The sequence below is a fragment of the Homarus americanus genome, unplaced genomic scaffold (genome assembly GCF_018991925.1).
Source record: "Homarus americanus isolate GMGI-L3 unplaced genomic scaffold, GMGI_Hamer_2.0 scaffold34360, whole genome shotgun sequence".
NCBI classification, from domain to species: domain Eukaryota; kingdom Metazoa; phylum Arthropoda; class Malacostraca; order Decapoda; family Nephropidae; genus Homarus; species Homarus americanus.
The window spans coordinates 5,063,600-5,090,289 of record NW_024739403.1 but is presented as its reverse complement, the minus strand read 5'-3'; the positions used below and the strand labels follow the sequence as shown (position 1 = coordinate 5,090,289).

The 26,690-nt window shown below is 41.6% G+C and overlaps 1 protein-coding gene across 2 annotated transcripts in view; it reads right to left on the bottom strand.

Annotated features, from left to right (window-relative positions):
• Positions 1–26,690, bottom strand: part of LOC121874560 (protein Wnt-2b-A-like) — a 49,468-nt gene that overhangs the window by 5,996 nt on the left and 16,782 nt on the right. For both annotated transcript variants that reach the window (XM_042378752.1, XM_042378751.1), the window contains 4 exons: positions 4,230–4,465; positions 3,584–3,702; positions 439–600; positions 19–283 (listed from right to left, as the gene is read on the bottom strand). In XM_042378752.1, coding sequence (XP_042234686.1) covers positions 19–283; positions 439–600; positions 3,584–3,702; positions 4,230–4,465 — 782 coding nt within the window. The remainder of the gene's footprint in view (positions 1–18; positions 284–438; positions 601–3,583; positions 3,703–4,229; positions 4,466–26,690) is intronic.

The window sequence follows — 26,690 nt, the reverse complement described above, 5'->3', positions numbered from 1 at the left end:
AGTCTCTCTCTCTCTCACCTGAGGAAGAATCAGCGTCGCAGTAGTCCGGGGAAGACTCGAGGTACACCAGATCTTTCTTCCTGGGTTTCCTGTGATCACCGTATCGGGGGACCATAAACACACCGTTGGGTTGGACTCTCACCTCCGTGGCTTCGTCGTAGCGACTCTTGAGCCAGCGTGCCGTGGCTCCGAAGGGCGCCATTGTCTGCCAGCAGGTCCTGACTGTACATGAGCCAGACACCCCATGGCACTTACACTCTAGACGCATCTTCTTCCGTACCCCCTGGAGGAGGAGAGGGGTTAGGGGTAAGTCGCTCAAGAGATGAATGGAGTTTTTATAGTATTCTCTCCCTCTCTCTTTATACTTATATCTATCCATCCATCTATCTATCTATCTATCGATATAAATAACTATCTTCGACTCTCTCTCTCTCTTACCTTGCGACCAGCGCGGTTGTTGTGTAGGTTCATGAGAGCTCTGGCGTCCCGCGGCCGACGATCACGGGCGTCTATGAACTTCCTGGCGAAGGCGGTGCCGTAGCGGATGTTATCTGAGCAGCCGCCCCACGTAAACTGTCCTCCCCGGTCACGATGGCTGCCCTACAGAGTAATATTTCACATAAGCTACATTTAAATAGAGTACATTTGACACTTGAGAGTACACACATAATGCATTAAGATACATGGACTTAACTTAAATGGTTATGTTGGCGTCCTTGGGGTTGGTAGAGTTCAGGAGACTAGAGTACACTAAGGCAGAGTTGTAAAAAGTACCGGGCTTTGTTACCTAAGTAAAAGTATTGTTACATTGGCTAAATGTTACTAAAGTAGAATTAAACAAGTATTTCATTCCTAAATTACTATAGTACTGACCGTAAAAAGTAATAATAAAATTATTATTTATTTTAAAGATTTAAATAAATCCACAGTAAATTATACAAAATATTTAACTAAAGATAAATAAAGACACAGTATTACACTTGTTTATTTGCAAATCTTTCTATTGAGATTAATCAATAACTGCCTCTCAAAATTATGGATGTCCAATCAGGATCTTGTGAGCTTAAATATATGCCCAGCATGACATACGGAAAGTGAATACTTCAGCCTCTCTTCTTGCTATAATCCATTGTAGGTATAGTGTGAAACATTCTAGAATCACAGCCTCTTTGAAATTCATTTTAGCTACAGGCACCTCCATTATGCAAAAGAGCAACTGACACCTAACAGGAAGACCAAGCCCCTGAAGGAAAGTTGAGGGAGAAGAGAGGGGATTCGATGGGGGAGGGGCGGTAAGAGCGGAGGCTAGGTAAAGTGCGAGGTTAAGATGCTAATGGACACAAGATTAAAGGGACCTGACCTGATCTTACGTCACCTCACCTCACGAGACCTCTAGGTATGTGACTGTGTGGTGTTTCCCCACACCCACACCGTATCCTCCGCCCACCCACAAGAATTAATTTAAAAATATATTATTAGTATGCCACAGACATTAAGATGCTTTGCTTGGGGCACGTAACGAGTAACGAATTTTGTTTTTACAATTGTATTGGAGTAAAAGTATTAGAAACCATACTCAAGTAAGAGTAAAAGCACTAAAAAATTTGAGTACTTTTTAAAAAGTAGCTGCCCAAAAATGTTAATTGAGTACAAAACACGAGTAAGTTTATTTCATTACTTCCAACTCTGCACTTAGAGTACACAGGAGACAAGAGTACATTTGAAGTACACTTTGGGTACACAGGAGACTAGAGAACACTTACAATACACAGAAGAGCGAAAATGAATACTCAGAGCGCACGAACAACCTAAGACGTACCCAAAGTACTGCGAGGACATGACGACAACGGAGAGTACACAAAGCTTCAGATAAAGCTAAGTGCCTCCTACCGTATCACTTACCTCCTCCTACTCCTACTTTACAGATTTAAGCACAGCAACAGCTACAGCTATACGGACAGCAACAGCTACAGCTATACGTACAGCAACAGCTACAGCTATACGTACAGTAACAGCTACAGCTATACGTACAACAACAGCTACATCTATACATACAGCAACAGCTACAGCTATACGTACAGCAACAGCTACAGCTATACGTACAGCAATAGCTACAGCTATATGTACAGCAACAGCTACAGCTATATGTACAGCAACAGCTACAGCTATACGGACAGCAACAGCTACAGCTATACGGACAGCAACAGCTACAGCTATACGGACAGCAACAGCTACAGCTATACGGACAGCAACAGCTACAGCTATACGGACAGCAACAGCTACAGCTATACGTACAGTAACAGCTACAGCTATATGTACAGCAACAGCTACAGTTATACGTACAGCAACAGCTACAGCTATACGTACAGCAACAGCTACAGCTATATGTACAGCAACAGCTACAGCTATATGTACAGCAACAGCTACAACTTTAAGCACAGCAACAGCTACTTAACTTAAGTAAATTTGCTGATATCACTAAAATAGGGCGTGTAATTAAATCTGACGAGGACTCTGCAACACTACAGGAAGATCTAAACAAAATTTTCGAATGGTCTGAAAAATGGCAGATGAAATTCAATGTAAACAAATGTAAAGTACTCAGTATAGGAGATGTAAACAGGGAAACCAGATACCAGATGAACAAGGTCGATGTTATTGAGAAATCCGACTGCGAGAAGGATTTTGGAGTAATGATGAGTAGGAATCTTAAGCCAAGTAAACAATGTGTATTTGCTCAAAACAAGGCGATTAAATTGCTTGGGTTCATACAAAGGAGTGTTAGTTACAAGACTAGCGAGGTCATCCTAAAACTATATCTTGCGCTTGTGAGACCTCACTTGGATTACGCAGTTCAATTCTGGTCACCGTATTACAGAATGGATATAGAATCCTTGGAAAGAATTCAGGGGAGAATGACAAGACTAATCCCGGGCATTAGGAACCTTGAGTACAGAGACAGGTTAAAGCATCTTAATCTGCACTCCCTCGAGAGACGTAGAGCGAGGGACGATCTGATAGAGGTGTATAAATGGAAGTCGGGGCTGAACAAAGGGGACATTTTAAATTAGACAAATTTAGATTGAGGCGCGAACAAGGTAAACATTGGTTTGGAAATAGAGAAGTGGACGAGTGGAACAAGTTACCAAATATCACCATTAACTCGAATATGCTGGATAGCTTCAAACATAGGTTGGATGGATATATGAGCAATAGGGGTTGGGTGTAAATGGGACTGCCCAGTATGAGCCAATAGACCCGCTGCAGTTTCCTCCATTCTTATGTTCTTATGTTCTACAGTTATGCGTAGAGCTACAGCTATACGAACAGCAGAAGCTACAGCTATACGCACAGCAACAGCTACAGCTTTAATTACAGCAACAGCTACATTTATACGTACAGCAACAGCAACAGCTACAGTTATACGTACAGCTACAGCTACAGCTATACGTACAGATACAGCTATACGTGTAGCTACAGCTATACGTACAGCCACAGCTATACGTACAGTTTCAACTACAGCAAGTCTCTTAAAGCTAAAAACGTCCATCATGACAAAGCTAAGGCGCCCCTCCTTCCTCACCTTCTTGGTCAGATCACAGGCACAGTTGGTGATGGCGCCGCGGCTACAGGCCCGGGTGATGGCGTGCACTACACCGGCACTGTTGATAGAGTACACGAACGCCGACTCCCGGGTACCCGCTGGAACACGGAGGTCAGGTCAGGTCAGCTTGTGCAGGAGGTCAGCATATAGTTACGTTAAGCGTCAGCTGTGATGCAGGTCAGGCCAAGGTCAATATAGCTAGCTCTAGTCAGGTTTAACCTCAGCCGAGCAGGAGGTCAGGTTAGTTGCGTAAGGAGAGTTGGTCAGCTTTGGATAGGTCAAACGTCAGCTGTAAGGGAGGTCAGCCTTTATCAGGTCAAAGATCAGCTGAGGCAGGAGGTTATCTATGGTCATGGAAGTGTCCTGGTGACAGTAGTAGTCCCTCGGTAGTATGGCTATATGACTATGGCAATAATGGTCTTACCATGGTGGCAACAGTGTTGTACTCAGCAAATATCAGTATCATGGTTGTCATGGTAGCAACATCATGGTGGTCATGGTTTATAGTGGTGGCGAAATTTCTGGAAATAATTGTCTTTTCTTTAGTAATATTTTAGTTTGAGAGCAGAGACAGAGAGAGAGAGAGGCTGATAGAAGGCCAACAAGACTCATACACAAAACGTACTTCTCAGAACGTGTCTGCCGAAGACGGACGCGTCACGAGGGATGGTGGAACAGTTCCAGCGGGAGTGGTGAAACTGTTTCTGACAGTGCCTGACGCCCTGGATGGCACCCTCCGTCACGGCTAACATGGCGTCCGGATGTCGCTTACACAGTACTCGCTGTCGGCGCACCAGCCCGGGGATGTTTTCACAGTGGATTCTTGTCGACGAATATGAGGCACTGAGCTGCGACACGAACCTGCAGCAGAAGACGAGAGAGGTAAGGTTAATGAAAACACCTGACGAACCTTCAGCAGTATATGAGGGTGGCAGGGTTACTGAAGACACCTGAGGAAGTATAGTGGTGACATATAAATGATTTTAGGTGATGAAGGTGTTAGTTAATGTTTCTAGGGGGACAGGAAGTGTTTAGTGTGGATCACAGCCGAGACATTCAGCTGTATCACATGGCTAAATAGATAAAGTTAGAGACAGTGTTTAGTTATGTTTAAATAGACAATTATGTTTTTATTGTAATTTACAAATACAGTCAAGGTACGTTTAACGTATACGATACTTCCTGAGAACCTGTACGTTAACCGGAAGTATCGTCAACCAAAGATGCATCGACCCCACCCTGGCTCTCGCACCTGGCAATACTTGGTGAAGTAAGACTGTATGTAATGGGGATTGAGTAGTGGATCTATTTTTGACTGTATCACTGTCAGCCTGGAGTGTTTAATATTTATCCTGACAGTGTCAGGATAAATATTAAACAATCAAAAGGTAGCATTTATATAATAATAAACTATTCATTGTTATTTAAGATCATGAGTAGTTTCTAAATGTTCGTATAATTGCTTAAATAATGAAGAAATATGTTCATAAATTGGCAACTTAACAATCAGAGCTGCCACAAGATTCTCACATCAAATTGCGAGTGCGAGAGCCAGGGTGGGGTCGATGCATCTTTGGCTGACTGTACAGTACGTTAAGCGGACACAGACTTATATATTCATCACAGAAACCTTGAATGACCTTAAGAGAGTCACTTATCATGTACGAAGATTCTACTTGTCAAAAAATTATTTCTATTATATCACCAGAACAATCCCCTTCCCGAAGACAACCCTGGAGAAGCAATCACGAGTGCCTGGCGGAGGTAAAGGTATGTAAGTCCAACGTTCGCCCATCTTCCCTCCACCCAGGAACAGCACAGATGAAAATTACGCCAAGCAAACGGTCGCCCGCTTTCTGCTTACTGTAGTGCCAACTTTACGTCTCTCACCATGCCACAAAGACTGTTAATGGAAAATACACCACTCGAACGTTCTCCAAGCCTTCTGCCTGCTGTGGAGTTCATTTATGGTTGGGGCCCAAACCAGAGGGCGGACGCCCCCCTCAAAGACCATAAAGAGACCACCGCCAGATGGGCCATGAATGGTCCACTGTGTAAACTGAATCCATAGGGGGGAACACGATACTCTGAGGGCTCACAAGCTGATCTACGATTACTATCCTTACTCCTCTGTATGTATATCCTCTTTCTTCCTCTCTCTCTCTCTTTCTTCTTTCGATTGTGTGCAGAAGTTGTATTTTTGTCCTTGTACCTACTCCCCCCCTCTCTCTCTCTCTCTCATCATCCATTTCACACAAGGAAAATGGTCGAGTATATTTTTAGTACTGTTCAAAACAAGGAAAATGTTAGGCGAGTATTACTGTAACTATACAAGTGTTGCGGTAATGTAAGGTTGACTCTGACCTCTGTATGTACTAGACTGTGTATTCGATATGACAGAGGTCTGGTTTACTAGCGTTTGAGATCAAGTTAAGATCAGACACCACAGTTTGTTTCATCTGATGCATTAACACCTTAACGTTACCTACCTGGAGGGAATAGATTAAACTAGGATAAATTAGGTTAAGTTATGTTCTCTTAGGTTACTTCACGTTCAAATAGATTAGATTCTGTTAGGTTAGGTTAAATTAGGTTAGGGCCTGTTAGGTTAGGTTAAATTAGTTATATTCTGTTAGGTACTGTTAAATTAGGCTAGGTCCTGTTAGGTTAGGTTAAATTAGATTAGGTTCTGTTAGGTTATGTTAAATTAGGTTAAGTCCTGTTAGGTTAGGTTAAATTAGGTTATATTCTGTTAGGTTAGGTTAAATTAGTTAGATTCTGTTAGGTTAAATTAGGTTAGATTCTGTTAGGTTAGGTTAAGATTCTGTTACGTTAGGTTAAATTAGCTTACATTCTGTGAGGTTAGGTTAAATTAGGTCAGGTCTCTTAACAGTTGCTCACCGAACGTACTTTGCCAAATCTAGTTAAGGTAGAGTCTCTGAGTAATTGTTTATACTGTTTCTGTGTTTTAGCTGAAATGAAGTGAACCGGATATGAGAAATATTGATCATAGAAAAGTTTATACATCTTGGGCAGTGTGATAAAAAATTATGTAAACAGCTTGGGTTAATAGGCCTTAAGAATGTTCTATTTATTAACTTATGATAAAGATTCACCATACTGGTACCGTACCTGTTAAGTTATACCCGAGCATGGATGGACAGTCAGGGGGAAGGATGGACAGTCAGGAAAAAAAATGTCCTGTCAGTCCTCTCTCTCCCATTCATGAACTCTGAGACTCATGAACCATTGAATCCGAGACATCACACATAGTTGGGGCCCATAGATGGTATACACTGGGCTGGGTGATGTTTCGTATTCACAAGTTCATGAGTCTTACAGAATCAGAATCAGGTACAGTATTACCTTATCTGCGTCACCCTAGAGAGGGGAAAGAGAGAGAGAGCAAAGAAAGATAAAATGAGAGAGAAAAAATATAAATAAAGACAAAAGAGGTAGAGAGAGAGAAAAAAAGGAAGAGAGAGAGAAGAAAGATAAAGAGAGAGAAGAGAGATAGAGAGATAATGAGAGAGAGAGAGAGAGAGAGAGAGAGGAGAGATATAAAGATATAAATAATACCAGTTCCTTGTGGCCAGAAATACATAATAATCATCCAGAGTTAATTTTTTCCCTCCCACTAAACACAGATTAATTTGAATAAAATCATGTGGGAATTATGTTTAAGCTTATATAATTAATAACATTACACCTGAATTATAGGGTACTTATATAAGGTATAACATTATATAAGACTTCAATTTTAACCAATTCCCTAGTAAAAATTTTTTTTTATCTGAAACCAGTTATATATTTTTTTCTTATAAATGATTTAATGGTTCATTATCATACCAAAAATCTGCTGAATGGCATTATCTTGCCTTTTGAGTAACTTAATTGCAATATAATTTTACTTTAAAGGAAATTAACACTGAGAGAATATTCTGTTTAACAAGTATACTTCTAACGTGTGTGTGTGTATATATATATCTATATATATATATATATATATATATATATATATATATATATATATATATATATATATATATATATATATATATATATATATATATATATATATATATATATATATATATATGTGTGTGTGTGTATGTGTGTGTGTGTGTTCTATTCGTATTATTTGTATATTTGTACAAGAAATATACATTATATTTCTCATTTAATTCTTTAGGTTAATATTATAAGAAATATTATTAATATTATAGTTTTCAAAACAGAAAGATGAAGAGATGAAGATGGACAACGATCGACATGGAACTGACATACAGACGGATACACCGGACAGACAGACCAACAGACAGACAATATGAAAATTATTTCCTGACTTGCCCTTGAAGGTTACGAGGATAAAAACATGAGTGTGCCCGGGCTCCGTCAGCTGAGTTACCAGGGCTCCGTCATATCTCAAAAGTCATCAAGAATGGAGAGAATCTGAGGTAGTGAATTGCTGAATATATTATGGCGTTTTTCATAAAGGGATTTTTGATTCTGTCGCTGCAGAGGAATGTGGAGCAGATTGTGGCTTGGATATTTTTTTCATTTTATTTTTACGCTTTCTCTATTTTTATATTGTGAATTTATAACCTGGGTTTATCTACGTGACGAAATCTTCGAGAAATTACTGGAGGTATTCTTGCTTGAGTTCAGCAATTTTTTGACTTGATATAAAAAAAAATCATAAGAGATATAATAAGAAGACCTTCGTTGAACTTGTTGGGGGAATTATTATTACATCAGGTTTTCAACATCTAGTCTTCTAATATAAACACTTGTAACTCTCCTCCGGCGATCGTCATTTGTTATCAAGACGTTATATCAACTTTGTTTTTCCCTCCACTTATAAACACAGTTCATCTCTTGATATATTTTGTTCACTAGTTTATTAAGTAATCTAGAATATAGACACTGTATTGTTATTGTTATCTAATATATAGACGCCGTAGGCCTACTCTTATTGTTATTTTACATAAACACCGTATTGTTATTAAGCTATTCAAAATATAGAGACCGTATTAGACTATCAGAGCTAAAAAATAATACCAATTAAGGGACGATCGTGTATACCATATACTGAAAAACCTGACTGACTGACTGGCTAACTGACTGGCTGGCGGGTCATTCAGTCCACACCTACAGATTCTAGCTAACTGAAACCACAGTAGCTTGAGGCTAACCATCCATCACCCCCCTGCCGTGTACCCTTCGCTCACTCCGACATTACTATGCATACTGCACCATTATACACTAAAACTTAATACATATAATTATGCCATTAGGCTAGTTTAGAACCCCAGTGTATGAAGAAGGGGGGGGGGGTGGTATGCGGTTAAAAGAGTCGTATGTATGCATTAGGTCTCTTGAGCTATATATATCTTTCTGGTTGATATACTGTATACTTATTTGTCTATAGTTATATATCATCTATAAGTATATCTACAATTTGTTTTATAAGAAATGGAGTAAGATGTAATAGATAGAAGAGATAGATGGATAGATAGTTGAGATAGATCGATAGATAGCACACAGATTGATAGATAGTAGAAATAGATGGATAGAAACAGACAGCTTCCTTCAATATTTTCATTTACAACAGGTATGTAAACATGGGAAAAGTATATTGTTAGGCGTTTATTAAGTATTTCTATATACACTGTGATGTATATGTGTGTGTGTGTGAGGAAATACAGTAATGGTGGGTCATATAGTATTATGCCTTAGCTGATATACACTGTCTTCCGTCATAAACTATATTAGAAGAACATGAAATAAATAAATATATTGCTGTTGAAATCTCTACCCCTTAATGTTTACGATCCCTTAAGTAGATGATGCCAGATAACGTCAAGTGTTCAGTGTCCGCTACTGTACAGTACAGTACTTTCTTATAAAAACGACAAGTCACATGCTATATCGGAACCTGCTATCGGAGTCATTAATATTTTTTACCGTGGTTGTGGTGTTTTTCTTAAAATATTTTAACATAATTTGTAAAATTCTATGCTATGGATGATCTCTATTTACGCTTATCTTACTCATTCTCTTTTAGTGTAAATTGGATATAAGGAAATGTGGTGTGGTTGAGGAGCACGCGGCCATCACCACACACCACGGGTCTCTCAGGCCACACGGAAAGCATCACATCTTGATGGTATAATTTACGAGCGTAATAACACCGTCGATTCTTGTTCGTAACTGATGCTTCTTTAATACCAATAATAAATTTGGAAAATATAAACATTGTGAGTAATTTGCTCGTATCTCTTGGTGGAAAATTTACCCGTGTTGTTACGATATGATTGGTGGTGTCGAGGGCTTGTACACAAAGAATAATCTCCGGCTAGGCTGTAATCTGGTTAAATTACTGCTTATTAATCACAATTGAAAGGCTATCTCAGCGTGATGTTGTTCTTCGTAATGAGTTTCAGGACTAAAATGATCATTTGAGATGAACGATTGACGCAGTGAGTGATGGAAATTGAGGGAGATGGCAGGTGCGCTGAGAAATCTAGCCTCACCGCGTCCCTCAAAATCAGCGGGTAGCCTCATAAGCAGTGGACGTTCAATCAACTACCAACCTCATATTTCCCCAATAAAATTATCTGAGAAGCAACAATTAAATGCATGATTGAGCTTGCGAGGTCAGATAGCCACGAGTCGGCAGGACAAGAAGCAAAATTTATTCGGTGCTCAGGTTGCTGCAATCTCTCCCTGACCATTTTCCCGCCAAGTGGGCAATTACGTGGAGTCGTCCAGCCTCAATCAACGTCTCTCTCGCCTCCGCCTCTCACTGTTGCCTGCCGTCTCCAACCTTTTTTGTTTTCGCCCTTTACTTTTTTTGTGTCGTACATTACCCAATAAGCAGGTTCTGGAGTTATGAGTATGGATATTTAATCTTTAGCTGAGTCGAACGAAAGCATTTGGAAATATATCGTTCACTGTTTTGCATCTCTGAGAACAGCGCCCAGCATACAAAAAAGCTATCCTTCTTATCCTATGATTTCCTATGCAAATGCCGTGTAATCGTTCATAAAGCGTCGTAAAATAGCGCTTAATTATCTGCAATTACTTCACTTGTACGATACGAAACATTATGATGACTAGGCGGTAATGACCGGGTGCAGTGAACAAGTAATACAGGGTGTCTCGACCTGAGTTCCAACTGATATGTTTGTGGACTACAGAACATATTTTCGGGAGTGGTACTCTCTCTCTCTCTCTCTCCACAAAGGCGACTGGACGTTCGCTCTAAACTCTCAAGAGTCTCAGTTGCCTTAATTATTATTACCGATGTAGCGATAAAGTCACTAAACTGTGTGATAAGATTTAGTGTAATTTTCTTTTTATATAACAGCGCCTCTCATGGCTCGCCCAGGTATCAAGACAATACAATTTATATAACTCCTCTTATACCTGAAAATACCAATGTAGCCTCCAAAAACCAAAACAGAGCATCGACTGCTTAAAAAAAATCAATCAGTTTCGAAAGTTTTCTCTCACACTGTGTTTTAAACTTTTCGGTGCCTCGGATGATATTATCAGGGTATACCTCGCGGTGTTGATCATATCTGCCACACTACATGTTGAAATTAACTGAATAAATTTGATGCAACTTTGGAAATACCGCCCTTTTTTATGTCCCATTTTATTGACTACGTCGCTACATCAAGATGAAATTTTCAAAACACAGCATTTTTAAGAGTCTGCCGCAACATTCAGTATAGTTAATGAGAGATCCCTGCCAGACTGGGTCCAGATTCTCAGATATTCGTAAGTAAGAATGTATTAAATTTGTACATTTAAAACTACGAAAAACTACGAAAAAATCCTCAGACGAATACCGAGACTCCACAATAATGAGACGTGGCTCTCATCCCCAGTTACCAGTATCCTCGCCTTGACTCCCAAAGCTTATAGAAATATATACATATATGTTACAGGGGAGGGGGCGTGAATTTCCACAGTTCATGAACTGGCCAGTCGTTTTGTCCACTTCATGGTATGGGTTCTTAGCCTAACCTAAACCAAGCAAACTACCATAACCTAACCTAGGTTATAGGTAAGTTAAGTTAGGTTAGGTTAGGTTGGGCTGGGTTAAGTTGGGTTCGTTTAGAAACCCATTTCACGAACTGAGAAAAATGACTGCCCGGTTCATGAACTAGTCAATTTCACAAACGGTGCGTAACATACTGTGTACATATATATATATATATTGCCAACGGTTACGAATTACGATATAATCCAAATGCAATTTTAAATTCATTTTGGAAGGAATGTCTGTGCAATTACATATATCTTGGTTCACCGTAAGAGTCAGTTGGCTGCGTTATCTCATTCTTGGTCACGAAGGCAAAAACAAAAATTAAATGTAATTATTTTTGAGAAAGTGTTGAGAGGTGAGGCAGCAGCTACACCACAAGATGGAGCACTACCTACACTATTTTCCCACATCTGGGGAGGATATCTTGTTTGCCTGGCAATACTTGTTGTGTGAAGTCCCTTGGGCCATGGGTTTGATATTACTCAGCTGCTTCAGTAAATATGTTAGCCACACATCATGCACGCCTGGATAGTTACCCAAACACCGACACACAACCATCATACAATCATATCTCACTATGTAATTTTTGTGTACGTGTGTGCGTGTGTGCACGTGTTAGCGTCAGCATGTGCGTTATCTAACTTGTTATGAATGAACGAGTGGCGAGGAGATAGTAAATACACGGATGTACGTTTTTATGTGTGTGTTTTTGTGTTTGTGCCTGACCGTGTGTACATAACAGGCGTGACCAGGGTGTGTCTGCTTCATCATCTTGTATACATGCACACGCTAACACCTGCGATTACACGGTGGACACGCCTCTACACATACGTAAACATTCGTTCCAAAAAGTATCTTTACGATTTTGTGTGAAACAATATGACACAACGGACAAAGGATTATGACATCCCTACCGAGACAGCAGGAGTCGCGGTGTTCATTTTAAAATTCATCGGATCTCCTCCATAAAGAGACTTTTTGGAGCCGATTGCATAAACTTATAATCCGACACAATACAGATAATTAAAACTTAGGGTGGCATCTCTAAACTAACCAAATCAGGTGATAAGCAAACCAATGACCCAAAATACAGCTGATACAAGAAACAACTAGTCATCATAACAAAATTGTCCAAAGCAAAACTAATTCAGGGAAACATCTGATTACCAGACCAACTGACTGAAGTAAACAAGATCAACTGACATGATAATAGGCATAACAGCTGATCCTTAACATTGTTGACGGTAATATTGTTGTTCTATTATGATTTCTTCCTAATGTTTGTACTTTTACATATACACACCGCATAATTACTCTATATTTTGTGTTATTATTCATTTAAGTTGTATCTGAAGTGCTATATTGACCCTGCCCATTTACCTCCTACCAAAACACATGTCATCATTTTACTTGTTTCAACCGACGGAATTACCCGGTTTATGATGAAAGATATTATAACTGATATCTTACTTATGGCTCCTCTCGTCTGGTAGATGTTCATAAGAGAGGAGCTTTAGTGATACTTAGTGAGCGTCTGTATTGTGTAAACTTTGTACAACACACACACACACGCACACACACACACGCACACACACACACACGCACACACACACACGCACACACACACACACACACAGGAAATGTGGCCGATGTATGTGTGTTTGTAATCATGATTGTTAATATAACTATGGTCAAGTCATATAACAGGAAGATTTAAATTAGATTACTGAGTTGACGAACATACGAACATCTCAGCAACACCACTGCCTACATCATCCACAAAACAAGATGGTTTCATGCGTTCCATTTATACTAGCAACTATTTGGCTTATATTAGTGTCACTAGTCAAGTCTCTTCCAGCAATGATTAAGATCGTACGTGTCGCGTGTATTTTTTATCTTCTCCACACTTATTGCTGCCACTATCACCTTCAGTAAGTAATAATGATGCAATTTCTTCTTCAATTTCAATGCTAAACTGTTGCTTAAATTAATATATATATATATTTATCATGGTGTATTTTAAGCTGTCACACAAGAATCTATCCCACGATATTAAACTAATTATAAAAGGAGGTAAAATGGTCCTTCTTATCTCTTCTGTGATTTATTGGTTTTGTTTGTGTGCATGTAAGAGACTCCCACCCGACTAGCCACCGCCTTCCAGATTAGTGGCCAACGAGCTTTTTCTCTTTCTTCAAATATCTCTCTTTTCTGTAACTCCTCTGTATCTTTCTCCTGTGTGTAGATTATGTATTTCTCTTTCATGTCTTTCAATTATCTCTATCTCTCTGCCGCTCTTTCTGTCTTCTCCCCATTCTAGTTGGAAAACCAAAACAAAAGCACCGCTGAAAAATATTGTCTACGTGAGGCAAAGTTATTGTAGGAAAGAGAACATCGTAATAAACAATTAACAAAGACCAGCTTGTTGTTGAAGACTCGGAGGTATGTTAGAGTCCTCGGCCTTACAATTACTGCAGAAATACATCGACATTTAATACCTGGCGTCGACGTGCACTTGCATATATTATCTTCACTCGACCTTGGTGGTTGTAGTTGAAAGGACCCGGGCTCTAAAGGTGTGATCCCAGCGTTAATATTTTCCCCTGACAAGCAATTTGAAGGGAATACTGGAAAAAACATATGACAGCTTTGTTGGGCTAAACCTTGGTCGATTCACCTTCTTGCTTACCATTGTTCATAAACCTGCACTGTCTTTATAGAATGTTTGTATAATTGCACTGCCGATGTACATTGTTTGTATACCTACACTACAGTATATATACCTCTCCCTCTCCTTGTTTTTATTCTTGCACTGTCTATATACATAGTTTGTATAACCTACACTACAGTATATATGGAAATAGTTTATTTACCTGCACTATTTATGTATACACACACACACACATATATATATATATATATATATATATATATATATATATATATATATATATATATATATATATATGTACATTATTTATTTATGTACATTCTTTAAGTACTTTGATTATATAACTAATGCAGGTACATAATTCAATTCATGTGAGTATATTTGACGATTTCACTGAGTAAATATGTATTTATCTATCTATCTTTCGATCTATCTATCTATCTATCTGTCTTAGTTACTTCATTATGGACTCTCACATTTTCTCATGCTATCATTTTTGTGACTAAATTGTTCACTTACGTTACAGCACAAAGATCACAAAGGATCGTACGTTAATATTTTCTTTCTTACGAATGGAGATATAAGAGAGCGATTCACTACCTCACTTGACTTATGATAAAATAAAAAGATCGTAGCTAGAAACTCTTACGACAAATAGTGAATACAGAAGACCTAAAGTTACTGTTTAGAATGTTCAAGGATGGGACCAGTTTAAATCCTAAGTCGCGTCTAATCTCTCTCTCTCTCTCACACAGACACACACACACACACACACACACATACACATATATGCATACTTAAATACACATGTACACACACATACACAACTATATACATACACACCGCACACATACGCCCCACACACATACACAAACATCCCACAAGCATACACATACACCCCCAGCCCCATATAGCGCCCCCCCCACACACAATATATATTCAACACGGAGTAATATATATATATATATATATATATATATATATATATATATATATATATATATATATATATATATATATATATATATATATACGTAACCAAACTGGGAGGTAATCAACTACCTGTGCAGAGAGAGAACCAGGAGGGTAAAGTCATGAAGCTGTGGAACGTCAGTCTTGGCATTTACGATGCGTTTTTGTGGTAATTTGTGGCATTTCCTTGATTGAGATTTTGAGATTAAATAGAGAATGAACCTTTTATGTGGGTTAGTGGAGAGGTGGTGGAATGTTGGTGTGTGTGTGTTTGTGTGTGTGTGTGTGTGTGTGTGTGTGTGTGTGTGTGTGTGTGTGTGTGTGTGTGTGTGTGTGTGTGTGTGTGTCGGACAGGGTGGTGAAATGCCATCAAGCAGATGAAAAATAACAAAGCCTCAGGGCCTCATGGAATCCCAGCCAAGGTGTATAAAGCAGGAGGACCTCTGCTTACCAGCCGTCTCCACTCTCTCCTGGAGAATATATGGGAAAAGGAGGAAATCCCCCAAGCTCATAAAGACGCTTCCATTGTCAATATTTATAAGAACAAGGGAGACCGGTCAGACTGTGGCAACTACCGTGGGATGTCGCTGCTCTCCGTAGCTGGCAAGATTATCGCCCGAGTCTTCCTAAACAGACTCCTTCCTGAGGCGGAAAACTTCCTCCCAGAATCTCAATGTGGTTTTAGACCATCACGTGGCACCACTGACATGACCTTTGCTGCCCGCCAGATACAGGAAAAGTGCAGAGAACAGCGTCGTGACCTGTACATGGCTTTCATCGACCTAACCAAGGCCTTCGACTCGATCAACATGGAAGCTCTCTGGCGGACCCTCAGCCATTTTGGCTGCCCACCAAAATTCATCGCAATTGTGAGGCAACTCCACGAAGGCACGAACGGCAGTGTCCTGCACAACGGCGCCCAGTCTGAGTTCTTCCTCATCCAAACAGGGGTTAAGCAAGGGTGTGTATGGGCACCAACTCTCTTTTCCATTTTCTTGGCTGCCTTCCTTACTCGTGCCAGTGCCAATTTAGCCGGCGGGGTGGACATCGAGTACCGGATGAGGGGGGGGTCTTTTCAACATAAGATGAATCCAGGCAAGAACAAAGATGTTGGCAGCTACCATTACTGAACTTCAGTATGCAGACGACCTCACCCTTGTTGTTCACACTGAACACGACCTACAGGAGATCCTTGAGGTGAATGTACGTAAGACTCAGATTCTCTTTCATCCTGCCCCAGGTTCAGACACACACCTCCACCATCCATCCAGCTTAACGGTACTACTCTCTCTAATGTTACCCACTTTCGGTATCTAGGCTTCCATCTGTCCCCCACCGCAGACATCAATGAAGAGATTCAGCACAGGATCAGTGTGCATCTCAAGCCTTTGGCAGACTCCATACTCGTGACTTCATCTGTAGGGAGCTGAAATTATCTACAAAGTTGCAAGTATATCGAGCAGTGGTCCTCCCCACCCTGTTATATGGCAGTGAGACATAGGTCACATACAGGAGGCACCTCAAGGCACTTGAAATCTTTCATCAACGTAGTCTACGTTCCATCCTCCGAGTTCGCTGGGAAGACAAGAGAACAAATGCCATTATTCTCGCTGACACCAAGTGTAGGAGCATCGAGGCTACCATTATCCATGAACAACTATGCTAAACTGGCCATGTCACCCGCATGGACGACGGTAGATTGCCAAAGCAGCTACTTTACAGTCACCTAACGAATAGTAAGCGTAACGCTGGTGGGCAACTGAAAAGGTATAAGGATAGTCTAAGACAAACCTGAAAAAGTGCCATATTGACCCCTTCACATGGGAAACGATTACTCCACACCGTAACACTTGGAGGAGCACCACACCAGAAGGTGTTAATACTTTCGAGTTAGCCCGACTGCACACTGAAGAAGACAAGCGCCAACGCCGGAAAGGAGCTGCCGCTGCCCCTCCCGCACTAGATGTAGCCCTCCACACATGCAACATCTGTGGACGACCCTGCCGGACCTGTATCGGCCTCTTTAGTCACCTCAGAACTCATCAATGAAGGTGACATCCTTAATAACTCATATCATATCATAGCTGGATGATCGCCATACTCGATTCCGAGTGACAGCAAAGTAATAGTAGTGGTAGTAGTAGTAGTAGTGTGTGTGTGTGTGTGTGTGTTATCGTGTGGCTGTGTTGTACATATAATCTGTATACGAATCACTTGTTTAAAGAGAACGTATCTAGTTCAGGTAGATTCTTATATTTTCACTTACGAGGCATATTGATTTTAAGAACTTTTGAGACTCTGGATCAAGACCGTCATGAATTTTTCCTCACAATATGGGGATGAAGAAAATACCTATTATTTCTGACATAGTTCAGAGTAATTTGACGTTATTTTAATTTTCATCTCTGTGAACATTTTACTGTGCTCTCACATCACCAATTATGGGGAGTATTTCAATGAGGCACCTTTGAAAATTCTGCTTTGTATCGTAAATTAAGTGAGTTAGCAAGTTTCAGTACATCCTGACATCACCAGTTATCCAGAAACACCAACAAGAAAAATCTTACGAAACTTTGAGATACAGTACGTGAACACAGCCACAGATCTCAGAGGGGTTGGCACCACTGTCATTAACACGGGGTTGTGTTACCTTGTAAATTGCGGCATTTTAGCACACTTGCGCTAACGAAGGCCTCCCTCCCTCTCCCCCAGCTCATAAAAACAAGTGTTTGAGAGCTCTCTGAGCGGCTTCTCACGGGCCAGGAGACTCACAATATGCTCAAAATTATGGGGAGGAAGTTGGGAGCGATTATACAGTACAACCTTATGCTAATGGAGGAACCCACCAGCTAACACTGATCTAACAAAAGTGATCTAAGATTTGCTGAAAATGCTCTCTCTCTCTCTCTCTCTCTCTCTCTCTCTCTCTCTCTCTCTCTCTCCCTCAGAACAAACATACCTACATTGCAAAACATCAAAGGGCATTTATAATTCATTTCTCCATCACTTCATCCCATCAACTCTCTCTCTCTCTCTCTCTCTCTCTCTCTCTCTCTCTCTCTCTCTCTCTCGCCGTATCTTTTAAACTAATATGCAAAACTATCCACCCAATTCTAAACATCCCAAGAATTCATCACTGCTCTTTACCAGCTCCACGTCAGACTGCCTATCAAATACTTCCACTGACGGAAAAAAAGTAATAATGAAAAAAGAAAAAAAAAATATCAAGGAGACCAGATGCCATGAAAATAATCAATAAATACCTGAGCTGATCAAACTACGTGAGGAAGTTGATTAAAATGCCTCTGATTCGTGTTGCTATATTTTTTGTTTAGTATTGCTTATACGCCATTACACACTCTAGCTCGATATGCAAAAAGTGCGATTCTGGTGCGTACGTGAGAGGGAAGACTCACTGAGAACCTGTTTACGAGTCTAACTTCGGTTCTCTGTGACTCAACGACTGACTGATTAACCGTCTAACTGTTGAGACAATTGATATATGTGAAGGTAGAGGAAGGTGAGTATAATGCACATCAGACTAAATAACTTAAATTTTCTTTGCTAAAAACTTAAAAATATAAAATAAAATAATGTTAACACACACATGTGCTGTTAGGTACCACCTGCAAGAAAACAAATATTATTTTTTTGTAATTCGGTTGAGTTACGAGTTTGTTATGTGCCTGTAGTGTCTTATCTTACGTGTATCTTAATGTACTGCTCAAGATGTTTTATTGCAGGAGTGGGTTATGCCTCTCTCTCTCTCTCTCTCTCTCTCTCTCTCTCTCTCTCTCTCTCTCTCATACACACACCACCTCATCACATACAAACTCTATCTTATAAACTCTCTCTCTCTCTCTCACACACAAACCTGTTTGCGACAACACAACATCTCTGCCACCATGACTTGAAATTGAAGAAGAGTGAATACGCTGCAAATTATGGTTGAGTCAGACAGGTATTTTAAGCAGTCAAGCATTTACCTGTCCCTCTGTCTATTTCTGTCTCTCTTTTTGTCTCTCTGTCTGTTGCTCTGTCTTTCTGTCTATATCTATGTTTATTGCTCTGCTTGTCTCTCTATCTCTTTCTGTCCCTACAGTCTACCTCTCTTCCTGTCGTACAGTCTGTCTCACTGTCTGTCCACCTGTTATTCTGGCTACAACTATCTACCTGTCTATCTACCTGTCTGTTTATCTATATTTACATAATTCTATTTCCATAAAATGATGTAATATGTACGAGAATAGTTCCTTAGTGGCAAATTGCAGGAGAAATTTTTCTTTCAACTACAAGTAAAAAATTCTTAGATTTTTTTTTAAATATTTGCCTATAATCTTTTAAAGACGGCATAAATTCTGAGAGTAAATTATTTGTAGATAACTGATAAATTCTAAAAAAAAAAAAATCTGAAAATACAGGGAGATTTTTTTCAATGTGACTCGTAAATTCTAAAGAATTATATCTAGCCGTAGTAGAAGGAAATTCTGTCTACGTGGCGATACATTCTATGGAAAAAATATTTAACATTTCTGAAACATTACATTCGAAATTTCTAGGGAAAGAAAAATTCTTTCTAAATGAAATATAAATTCTAAAATTTAAAAAAATTCTATAAAAAATACTTTATAAATTCTCGGAAAATAAAAAAAAATGACCCAAAGAACAAATAAATTCAAAGCAAAAACAATTTTACTTAAAGTGACTCGTAAACTCTTAGCTAAATTCAGTTCCAAAATTATTCTAGGAGGGAATTCTTTGTGAATGGCGCCAGCATGTTTGACAAAAGAGGATTATAAATACTAAATGGATCGTACATTAAGAGATTAGATCCTGTAATCCAGTCAGGTTCTACCAAACTCGTTTTCTGTGTTTATATTTATGTCGCCTCCTGACTCGCCTGGTCCAAATGTCATCAGCCAAGACCGAGAATGTTAACGTGTGTGAGGGAGGGAGGTGGAGAGGGAGAGAGTGGGGCGAGGGAGGTGGAGAAAGAAGGAGGGGGGGAGGGAGAGAGAGGGAGTGGGGGGAGGGAGGTGGAGAGAAGGAGGGGGGCGGAGGGAGGGGGGAGAGAGAAGGAGGGGGGGGGGAGGTGGGAGAGGGAGAGAGAGTGGGGGGGAGGGAGGTGGAGAGAGAGAGAGTGGGGCGAGGGAGGTGGAGAAAGAAGGAGTGGGGGGGAGGTGGGAGAGAGAGGAGGGGGGGGAGGGAGGTGGGAGGAGAGAAGGAGGGGCGAGGGGAGGTGGAGAGAGAAGGGAGTGGGGGGGAGGGAGAGAGAGAGTGGGGGGAGGAGGTGGAGAGAGAGGGGCGAGGGGAGGGGAGAAAGAAGGAGTGGGGGAGGTGGAGAGAGAGGGAGTGGGGGAGGGAGGGAGAGAGAGAGGAAGGAGGGAGGGAGAAAGAAGGAGGGGGGGGGGCGTGGAGAAAGAAGGAGTGGGGGGAGGTGGAGAGAGAGAGAGTGGGGGGAGGGAGGGAGAGAGAGTAGGGAGGGGGGCGAGGGAGGTGGAGGAGAGAAGGAGTGGGGGGAGGTGGAGAGAGAGAGGGGGGAGGGGAGGTGGGAGAGAGAGAGTGGGGCGAGGGGAGGGGGAGAAAGAAGGAGGGGGAGGGGGAGAGAGAGAGGGAGTGGGGGAGGTGGGAGGAGAGAGAGAGTGGGGCGAGGGGAGGGGGAGAAAGAAGGAGTGGGGGGGAGGTGGGAGAGAGAGGGAGTGGGGAGGAGAGAGAGAGAGTGGGGCGAGGGAGGTGGAGAGAAGGAGTGGGGGGGAGGAGAGAGAGAGGGGGGAGGGAGGTGGAGAGAGAAGGATGGAGGTGGAGAGAGAAGGATGGAAAGAAGAGCGAAGTAGAGAGAAAAACGGGTGAAGAAAGAGGGGGGTGGAGAGGGAATGAGGGAGAGAAAGAGTGAGGTAGGTGGAGAGAGATGGAGGGAGGGAGAGAGGGGGGGGGAGGAAGGGAGGTTGGACAGAAAGAGAGAAGGAGAAAGAGTAGGAGGATGACAGAAGAGAGAGAGAGAGAGAGAGAGAGAGAGAGAGAGAGAGAGAGAGAGAGAGAGACAGAGAGAGAGAGAGAGTCTTACCCAAATGCGCTTCGGATGTAAAACATTTCTGGGCCGAGAAACTGTTAAGAGATAACAGGGTATTGCTGGTGCTGACATGAAGCACACTGGATGACACACACACATGTCGGCCGAGTTACATGTACTGTCCGTCGTTGGTTGTATCACATACAGTACGTATACATGAACAGATGATATATGAGGTAAATCCTTAGGTTATGTGTGTGTGTGTGTGCGACCAATTAATGTACGTTTTTAGTTTCCTCTCCAGTGTTGATATATTGTCTCTTTGTTCTCGTTATCTCTCCATCATTCTTCGTTTCTGTATCTCCCTTTCTATCTCTTAGTCTCTTATTTAACTCTTTTATTCCTTATCTCTATCGTCCACAGTTTTGCTCTCTGTTCAATCTGTTCTCCTGCAGCTCTACCATGTTGCTTCCCCACCGCCACCAGCACCCCCTTCCTCCTCATCCCCTTCCCCACCACCACTAACACATCTTCCTCCCTCCCCCCCTCCTTCCATCCATCCCTACCACCACCAATCACCAACACACCCACCCCCTCCCTCCTTCTTCCCCACCACCACCAACCACCAACACCCCCTCCTTCCTACCTGCCTCTCACATCCTCACTCCTTCCCTTCTCCAAAAATTGCAATATGTTCATCAATGTGTCCGCCACAGTCCCCTCCTGCCTTAGAGAATACAGGTTGGTTCTCAGTGGGCCAAAATCTGCCTAAAAACTAGCTGGCTTTACTCACATCCCTTATTAACTGGACAACAACTGACCTAATTACCATAAATTCCCCCCATCTCACCAATTAGTTTCGGTATTTGACAATCCACAAAAATTCGACCGTCATTCATCACACAGTTTGGGGGTTGGAGAGAGGAGGAGAGAGGAAGAGGGGGAAGGGAAGAAGGGGGGAGGAGGAGGAGGAGGAGGGGGAGAGGAGGGGGAGGAGGAGGAGAGAGAAGGATAGGAAGAGAAGGGGCAAGAGGAGGAAAATTTGATGTTTGTGAGTTGAAAATGTTGTCGTGTATATGGAGAGAAAGAGAGAGGGAGAGGGAGTGTGTGTGTGTGTGTGTGTGTGTGTGTGTGTGTGTGAACTTACAGACAATTGACTACATATATTTATACCATGAGAGATATATATACATCATACACCTTACTGGATATATTATATGCTTCCTACACTTGGTTCTGTATATTATATTATATCTCTCACACACCGGTTACATATATTAGCCAGGAGAGAGGCAGGTGTCTGGGGAGATCAGGTGGGTGAAGCGGGGGATCTTGGTGATGGATGCTGACAGGTAATTACAGGTAGACAGGCGGCCACCACCTCAACATACGTTTTCACAATTCCTTCCTTGAATTATTTTCGTTCTCACTCTTTTTTTGGGGGGGGGGCGGTGGGGGGATGGGGGGGAGGGGGAACACGTGAAGATTAACCCCCTAGTTTATTTTACCTGATGATTAAATACCTGAAAGCTACCTGGAGGGTTATGTTAAGTTAGTTTAGGTTACGTTACGTTATCTTGGGTTAGGCTACGATAGGATAGGTTAGGTTAGGCTACGATAAGATAGGTTAGGTTAGGCTAGGTTAGGTTAGGTTAGGTTAAGTCAGGGTTAGGTTGGGCTGTATTAGGTAAAGTTAAGGTATTTAATCATCAGGAGAAATAAGGTAGGATGTCTAATCTTCAGGTGATTCTGATGGCGAATTTCCCACACACCTTATGGACGAAATATTCTGGTTGTAATGTGTCGGGATCCCTCATATCACTGTCTCGATTTCACGTTCACACACACACACACACACGGAAGGAGAGATAAACAGATACTATTTACATATCTCCTGTTGTTGACAACAACATTAGTAACCACTCACCACCACCCCCCACCACCACTACCCCCACCACCACCACCACCACCACCACCACCACCACCACCACCACCACCACCACCACCACCAATACCACCACCACCACCACCGCCACCACCACCACCACCACCACCACCACCGCCACCACTGCCACCACCACCACCACCACCACCACCACCACCAACCACCACCAATACCACCACACACCACCACCACCACCACCACCACCACCACCACCACCACACTCACCACCACCACCGCCACCACCTCACCACCACCACCACCACACCACCACCACCACCACCACCACCACCACCACCACACCACCACCACCACCACCACCACTACCACCACCACCGCCACCACCATCCAAATAATGTAATCATTCATCGTAAATTAATATTTATTCCATGTGAGAACCAGGGGACGGCCGGCCAGTGTTATCTCAGCAATAATCTTAATGAAAATAAATCACAAATACCGAGCTTCAATTACTACCAAGACTTTAACAGGTAATTACAGGTGGGTAATTACCTCCCTCTCTATATTACAATAATTATAAACAATCGTAAACCCTATTAATGTTACGTCAGAGATAATTGGCGCAATAATAATCGGGATGATAATTGCCTTCTATTAAATTAGATGAAGGAATTTAGTTATGTGTGAGTTATGTTGTTATTGTGAGAGAGAGAGAGAGAGAGAGAGAGAGAGAGAGAGAGAGAGAGAGAGAGAGAGAGAGAGAGCTTCCTTCCTGTCACAGAAAATTGCGTGTTTTCATGACTCTGTTGCAATTTTCCAAGCTGGTTTTGTCGAGAGACTAGTTATATCATTAATGGAGTGAGTGGTTCCGGCGAGACTCTATTGACTCTGTGTGAGAGAGAGAGAGAGAGAGAGTGTGTGTGTGTGTGTGTGTAATCGGAAAGAGACGACGGGGAGAGAGAGATGAAAAGGGGATGAGGAAAGGGACGAGGGAGGAGGAGGAGGAGGAAGGAGGAGGAAAGAGTCGTTGAAGCAAAGGGAAAAGGGGGAGTGTAGGAGGAAGGGGAAGAAGAAGTCGCTGAGGAAAGGGAAGAGGGACAGCGTAGGAAGAGGAGGAGAAGAAGACGAGGGGGTGGTAATCGCTAATTACCTGCCGGGCTCTTGTGTGGCTGTCCTCTGATGATGCCGCCGGGGGGACGACAGGTGAGGCGAGAGGGGGGCGAGCAGGATAGAAGAGGCAAGGCAGGAGGAGAGGGAGAGACAGGAGGACTGAGGAGGAGAGAGGCGAGGGGAGAAGGCGAGGCGAAGCGAGAACGAAAGGAGAGGCAAGGTGGGGCAAAAAATAGAGGCGAGAGGGGGGGGGAGGAGGGGGGAGGTGGGCAGAAAAGAAGAGGAGGCGAGAAGTAATAGGAGGGGAGTGGGAGTGATGAGGAGATGGGGGAGAAAGAGGAGGGGAGTGGAAAAGAAGAAGGGAGACGGAGAGAGAGTGGAGGGAGAGGGAAGAAGAGTGGGTAGTAGTAGAGAGATAGATTTCATTCTTTCATCCTCCCTTCCTTCTTTATCATCCTCCTTGTCTCCTTTCTCCTTCTCTCCCTCCTTCCTCTTCTTTTTCCTCTCTCCATCTTCCTTCTCCTCTTTGTCTTTCTTATCTTTTCTTATTCCTCCTCCAACGTTTCTCCCGCCTCTTACTTCTCTTCCTCCCCATCACCTTTACACCTGGCTGGCTTCCACAGGTAATCTTCCATCAGTAATCTCATTAAGAAGATTTATCTGTCTCAGCCGCAATATTTAATCCACTCAGGTAATTAACAATAAATAATCCTATTAAATAATCCTACCTGGGTAATCCACTCGGGATAATCCAGTTTGGGTAATCCATTTAAGATGAAGAAATGTTAAAATATATAGAGTATATATTTAATTAACCTTTGATAACTGACGCTATCATAGATTATTCACTCGACACATATTCTAATTGTGATAAATTATTAATATAATTAACTAGATATAATTCACGTTAAATTAATTATATTTTTTTATAACATACAAGTATTTAAGATAATTTGTTTTAGTATAATAATATTGTTTAACTCTAGGTCAAGAGCTTACCCCTCTGTCTATCTCTCTATCTCTCTCTCTCGGTCTGACTGTCAATGTGTGTGTGTGAGAGAGAGAGAGAGAACAGCCGTTATACTCAACAAGTTTTACAACATATTTTCGCAAGAGTTCCCTCAACATACACACACACCATCGTGCAGCAACCCTACCTAAGCCGCCTGCCTGACTTGTGGATTGTAAATATTGCCGAGTCTTTGGCGTTTAAAGACGATCCGTTCAGCAGACCTTTAGTGTGTGTGTGTGTGTGTGTGTGTGTTACAACCCTCGTGACTTGCTTATCTACCTGTCAATTAACCTTTGATCAATCCCAAATAGAGGGGAATAGATGGATACACTGATTTTCTCTATCTATCTATCTATCTATCTATCTAATCCCCCCATGATCGCGTGTCCAATTCTCTTTCTCTCTCCTGACATTGATTTACGTCCATTCTCTCTCTCTCTCTCTCTCTCTCTCTCTCTCTCTCTCTCTCTCTCTCTCTCTCTCTTGCATACTAGTACTGATTAACCTCCACCTCGACAACATAATCGGCAGCAAATCAGGACTGACAGACCAACAGACACGCCGTGATAGCTACACACTCTTACCTTCAATCTTTCACAAACACTCCGCCGTCTTACGATATGCAAATTCACTCAAGCTTCCTCTCAAAGGTGTAACAATCAATTCCCTTTTTATTTCATATTTTTTTTACCTGTTCTCACCGATAAACTCAACTAGACTTTAATGGTGAAATTCGACCCTGATGTATTAATGTTGCCGAGACTGGCTGTTGGGGGCTGTGGCGAAGACATCTTACGAGACTAATAAATAACGTCTTGAATTAATTATGTCTTGGAAGAAATATGTCTCGAGTGTCTACTGTCTCAAGGAAATAAATATATCAATTTCTTTCAGGAGTCGAAATTATCATGAACTGTTTGAAATTAATTATTTAGTTGTCAAGAGAGGAGTAAATTAGTATATGTAATTATTGTCTGTATAGTAGTAATAACTAGTTACTGTAATAGTAGTAGTACTTGTACTATTTTCATGCTCACCTGGCCCGTAAACCACGTCCCTCGTCTATAGTTACAAATAGCTGATTGGTTCATAGAAAACATTCGTGTTCCTGTCCACTTATTCAAACTAAATGTGTTCACGATTGGTAAGCCGACCTATTATTATATAAAATAATGTTAAATATCTGGACTGTCAAAAAGCCAAACTGTGGAATGCTCTGCCTTCTTCTGTGTTCCAAACTCTTACAATCTGTCTCACTTCAAAAAGCTGGTTTTCCGGCATCTTTGTGGTATAGATTAATATAGTCTTTTTCTCTTCTATTTTTCATTTATTTTTACTCTTATTTT